Source organism: Hylaeus volcanicus, chromosome 6 (assembly GCF_026283585.1).
Source record: "Hylaeus volcanicus isolate JK05 chromosome 6, UHH_iyHylVolc1.0_haploid, whole genome shotgun sequence".
Lineage (NCBI taxonomy): Eukaryota > Metazoa > Arthropoda > Insecta > Hymenoptera > Colletidae > Hylaeus > Hylaeus volcanicus.
Genome location: NC_071981.1, coordinates 13584059 through 13589851, shown reverse-complemented (window position 1 = coordinate 13589851; position 5793 = coordinate 13584059). Strand labels below are relative to the sequence as shown.

Below are 5793 nucleotides of genomic sequence, written 5' to 3'. Positions count from 1 at the left end.
GGCCCAGGTCCTTCTAGTGGACCCGGATCTAGTCAACCAAGCTATCAACCAGGTCCTCATGAAGGTTCAGGTCCTTCTAGTGGACCTGGAACTAGTCAACCAGGCTATCAGCCAGGTCCTCATGGAAATACAGGACCCACGAAGTCTCCTTATGGACCAGGTCCTTCTAGTGGACCCGGATCTAGTCAACCAAGCTATCAACCAGGTCCTCATGGAGGTTCAGGTCCTTCTAGTGGACCTGGAACTAGTCAACCAAGCTATCAGCCAGGTCCTCATGGAAATACAGGATCCACGAAGTCTCCTTATGGACCAGGTCCTTCTAGTGGACCCGGATCTAGTCAACCAAGCTATCAACCAGGTCCTTATGGAGGTTCAGGTCCTTCTAGTGGACCTGGAATTACACAGCCTGGTTATCAGCCAGGTTCTCATGGAAATACAGGACCCACGAAGTCTCCTTATGGACCAGGTCCTTCTGGACCTACTCAGCCTGGTTATCAGTCAGGTTCTCATACCGGACCTGGAACTACGAAGTCTCCATATCCAACTGGACCTCACGGAGGGACTCCTGGGAGCAGTACTGGGTGGCCCAGTCCTGGAACAGGAAGCCCAGGAAGTCAGAGCCCGTCAGGCTCGAATCCTGGCAGTGGTCCAAGCGATTGCGGAGGTGTGTTAAAACTTTGGTTACCTGGGGAACTAAATTTGAAGAATAAGTGTAATAATTAGACTGCGGATCTTTACGCAAACTAATATCTTCGCGAGCGTGCCTACAAAAATTGAACCTAAGTAGCAATTTATTTTATTTTACAAATATTATAACATGAACTTTACTTTCAGTTTTGTTTATATTCTTGCATATTATTTGCATTTTGTAGTTTCTTGCACATTCAAACTTCTTATAAATGCATAAAGATCCGCAGTCTAGTAATAATTTAATAGAGGATATTTCCAACTTTCCCGCTTCGTAGCCAAGTTCTCCACGAACAGAAGCTTTATTCTTTAGCACTAGAAACAGCTCCACTTTCAAATTCTTGCGTTCCCTAAACAATAGCGCTCGTATCTAGGTCCGTTGCTTGCTTGGCTTGTGTCTTGACCTAACATCCTAAAAATGCATTAACCCAGCAGGCGATGGACAGAGTTGCGGAGGCGGATGTAGTCAGAATTGCGAAAGTGGATGTGGCCAGAGTTGTGGAGCCGGATGTAGTCAAGGTGGATCATCGCCCTGCGATCAACAAGGCGCTCCCAACGTCAACAAGATCTCTGGACCAGAAGGTGGTGTACCTGACGATCTCTCGCAATCTCCCCAAGGAGCCTTCCCTGGAGGCGCTGGACCTGGAAATAACAAACCTGGAAGTAGTGGACCTGGTTGCACTTACGGTAGTTGTCCACCTGGTGTCGGTCCAACATCCTATGGCAAACCTGATACCGCGAATAAAATTCCCGGAGGGACTGGAACGTACGAATGGAATCCGTTTTTGACTGGAAAAGTGTCTTCTCCTACCAGCGGTAATTATAGAAAGACGCTCAGTTAACCCAAGTTGAGCATACCCTATGAAGATAACAGATAAGAATAATGTCAATAAATTCATCGAGATAATCCACACTTAAAGTGTATAACAAACGCTTTGTCTAATAAGAAATAATGTCAACCAAAGGGACGAACCACTTTATGCAAAGTTTACAATTTAAAGAACCTACCTATTACCTATCTTTGTATAACAAAGTTTGAGAAAATAAGTTGTTAAAATAGATGGAAAGCAGAATAGAGAATAGGTAAAAAATAGAATTTTATGTAAACCTTCATCTAGAATTTAGATCTGAAATTTCTCCAATCGTCCAGGTGGCTCGTTCGCAACAACTACCAGCAAGCCAATAGGTCTTGGGAACCCATTCTTCGGGGGAGGTCCCGGAAAAATTGGCGTAGCGACTGGAGCTGGAGCATGGAGCAACACTAGTCCCGGAAGTCACTTTCCTCAAAGTGGAAACTCTCCACTTGGAGGAGGAGTAACGAACCCTACGAACAAAGACAATCCCTTCTTTGGAGGAGGTTCAGGGCCAGGATCAGGAATTGGCGGGACAGATGGCTCGGGTCCTGAAGGTCCAGGAGGCCAGGATCAACATCCAGACGGTCCCAATAAAGTTACTTCGCCATTTGGCGGAGGATCGATTCAGCAACCAAATACAAATCCTTTCTTCGGCGGTGCAGCAAGTTCTTCCGGAGCTAGCAGCCACTATCCTGGCTCGGGTTCGGGTCCGGGAAGCAATTCTCAATACCCTGGATCTGGATCGGGCCCTGGATCGGATAACGGAAGTCCTAATGGCGCGAAACACCCGTCAGGAACTCACCGTGGCTCCGGAAGCGGAGGAGGCGTTGGAGTTGGCTTCGATGGACTTTTGGATGGTGGTGGCTTTGGTGGTGGGATTTCTGGAGCCTTCAGCGGTGCTCATGCGTCCAGCTTTGCTGACTCGAATGCTGCTACCTACGGAGGTATGTTGAATTTATGGAGTTCTTGAAACTTCGTTATCACTAGACTGCGAATTTGTGCATTCATGATGCGAACTTGTTCAGTAAACACACGCTAAACATAGCCAAAAGATATGTGCACTTGTACAAAATGAAATACCAATATTATTACAATAATTGTAGAATTCTATTCAATATGCATCATGTATATTTTATATATCTTTTCTATATTATTATATGCATGTGCACTTGTACAAAATGAAATACCAATATTATAATAATAATTGTAGAATTCTATTCAACATGCATTATATATACTTCATATATGTTTTTTTTTATATTATTATATGCATGTGCACTTGTACAAAATGAAATACCAATAATATTACAATAATTGTAGAATTCTACTCAACATGCATCATGTATATTTTATGTATGTTTTTGTATATTATTGTACGGCATGAATGCATAAATTCGTGTAGATTCAAATAATATAGAATGTGGTATTTAGAATTCAGGTTATTGTATATTCGAAATATGAATTTTTGCACGCATCGTCCAGATGTGGAACGGAACATACGCGTCCGGATCGCGAAAGGTTAAAGGACGGAGACCTTAGATCGAGATTAGTATGATTGAAATGAATGTTGATTCCCACGCGATGGGAACGCGGGTTTCAAGGTTCGCTGTCGAACGGAGAAGATCCGTGCGGTTGTTGATTGATTACGAGCCTTTCTCACAATAAAGCATAAGTCAGAGACAGGGGCGCTGTTAATTAATGGCAATCGTCGGTTCCATCGAGAAGCTTCCGCACTCTTAACGCGCGCAGCGGTTACGTAACCCCATAACCCTACGACGCCATATCACTCTTGATTGGACATGGGCGTTATCACTCAGTTTGGATATTCTAGCCACTATAAATAAATAATTAATAATGACTAGACTGCGGATCTTTATGGATTTACAAGAAATTCGAATGTGCAAGAAACTACAAAATGCAAACAATATGCAAGAATGTAAACAAGACTGAAAGTAAAGTTCATGTTATAATATTTGCAGAGTAAAATAAATTCCTACTCAGGTTCAATTTTTGTAGGCACGTTCGCGAAGATTTTACTTTGCATAAAGATCCGCAGTCTAATAATGACGTAAATCATAAAAGGCGCTCACAAAGCGCCTCAAACAATCGTACGTAATCAAATTATTAAATTTAACATTCGTGATTAAATAATTGGCTCGAATTGTTCTTCGAACCCGTCGACGCACTGGTACCCCGTTGCAATTTTGTTCCTAATTTTGTAGCTAATTTCGTTCCACACTTTGTTTATTCCGAATAATATAAAATGATTCAGCCCTCAAGAGGTAAATGGCGATAGGATTGTGGAATTGTAAGAATTCACCGATCGGCATCCTTTTAGCGGTACACAAGCATTGTTATACTTTTGGCGGCATACGGCTCTTATGTTTATAACAGAATGTCGTCGACAACCGTCGACAAACAGGAAGTCGCCCGGTGGATTTTGCGAGAGTCAATCGTCTTTGGGGACTTTATTAAATACGATTGTTTCTTTATCAAATTATCTCCCAAATAAAATCATTTAGTAGAAATTAAAGTTAACCCTTTGCACTGGAGAGGTGACGCTCAGTCACCATTAGCAGCAAATCTACACTACCTAATGTTTCTTTAGGTTCAATTTCTTCGGAGCTCGACGTACCAATAAAATGATTGTCGGTGAGGTAAAGGTGACCTTATTCTCAAATCTAGATAGCTTAGAATTCATGGCAATAGAGTGCTAAGAACCATCTTGAGTTACTGATAGATACCAGAAAAAAAGGGCCTCGAGTGCAAAGAGTTAAAGTTAATATATCCATCCTGAAATCCTCTCACAGAATATCGAGCACTGAAAATAAAATACAATATAAATAATTGAATTAGAAGTAACTAGTGAATCTTCGATTCAGCTCACATTTTGAGGGTCTTCTATCGAATATATTCTTGGGTTCCAGGATCAAATCCAGGTTACGGACAAGCGAACAGCGGGAACTGGGCGTCCAGTGGTGCTGCGAGTCAAGCCGGAAGTGGAGCCTGGTCCTCGAGCGGCGCATCCGCGTACGCCAGCAGCAGCGCAGGCAGTGAGTCTCGTGAACCTGAAATTACAATAAGAAATGGTTAGAACAAGTACAAGAATCTTTTTTGCAGGCTGGGCAGGAGCAGGACCACACGCTGTGAAAGGATAATCGACGAGAAACCAGTGAGAGATGAAACCAAGGAGGATGAGAGGAAGAAGAAAAAAAATTGAAGACGCCGTGGAATTACATTTAACGCGTTCAACGCCGCTTCCGGTTCGTAGGGACCTTGCGAAATGTCGAACTTATAGTGTAAATGTTTACGTGATAATGGCAAGTGATAATGTGGGGAAATTGGAAGAGAATTTCCATGAATGCGATGGAATGCATTGACATATATAAAATGTCAATGATGATATGGTGGTATCAACTCTTTATCCGAGTCTCCGGAAGTATGAATTTGCATAAACATTCGCGATCTAGTTGCAATACTTTTGACAACATCTTTACGCTATCTTTACAGAGCTTTGGCTCTTTCTACTTAACAGTAGAATAGACGCGAAATAGCATTGGCGTTTAACGCGTTGAATTAAACGCGGTGCTGCTAACACGATTAATTTTTATCTCGCTTTATTTGTACTTTTACTCGTAATTTATTTTGCCTCGCTCATCGTGCGCGACGCAATCACCGTGTCGAAACTCGTTTCAAGTCTTCTTTTACACCCGCAATCCTGTTTACGTCGATAATTAGCGGAGGATTAATGCCGATTCCACGGAGCGATTGTGCTATTATTATGCAGAGATTGCTATCGGCTGATGTTCGATAGATAATGAATAGTGACATAAGCGATGAATCGGTCGGGTTCCTGAACGGATCTAAAGTGTTTTCATTAAACAACAATGTGATTAACGAGGAAACTTGTATGTATGTGTGCGTGTACATTGTATAATTCTTTTTTTTTTTTTTTTTTGAACATACCACGTTCCGACAATAAAATCATCACGATGGCTCGTACTGGTGTGATTTATTTTGTGGAAATTAATACCTTCACTAAGTTAATTTCCTTTTTCGTTTCACAGTTTTATAATTCCGTTTACTACACTGTCCCTTCATTTCCTTGTCTTTTTCTTTTATTTATTTCCATGTTCAATATTAGATATAGTCTCAACCTGATGGACATTAAACATCCATAGTGTATTATTTGCTTACTGTTAACATTCTACAATTATTGTAACTACTAGTTACACTTGTACTCAGTTAATTT

The 5793-nt window shown here is 41.6% G+C and overlaps 1 protein-coding gene and 1 long non-coding RNA gene across 9 annotated transcripts in view; one reads left to right on the top strand and one right to left on the bottom strand.

Moving 5' to 3' along the window:
* The window catches only part of LOC128878305 (collagen alpha-1(I) chain-like), a 13288-nt gene extending 7745 nt beyond the window's left edge, over window positions 1–5543 (top strand). For 7 of the 8 annotated variants that reach the window (XM_054126411.1, XM_054126413.1, XM_054126415.1 and 4 more), the window contains 5 exons: window positions 116–664; window positions 1120–1503; window positions 1838–2485; window positions 4469–4594; window positions 4662–5543. In XM_054126411.1, coding sequence (XP_053982386.1) covers window positions 116–664; window positions 1120–1503; window positions 1838–2485; window positions 4469–4594; window positions 4662–4699 — 1745 coding nt within the window. In that variant the 3' untranslated portion in view covers window positions 4700–5543. The remainder of the gene's footprint in view (window positions 1–115; window positions 665–1119; window positions 1504–1837; window positions 2486–4468; window positions 4595–4661) is intronic. The other variant, XM_054126410.1, reaches the window with a different exon arrangement.
* Window positions 1345–1914, bottom strand: LOC128878306 (uncharacterized). Its single transcript, XR_008457385.1, has 2 exons — window positions 1796–1914; window positions 1345–1546 (listed from the first exon to the last, which is right to left on the bottom strand). It is a non-coding gene; the product is annotated as an uncharacterized LOC128878306 (long non-coding RNA).
* Window positions 5544–5793: the final 250 nt, after the last annotated feature.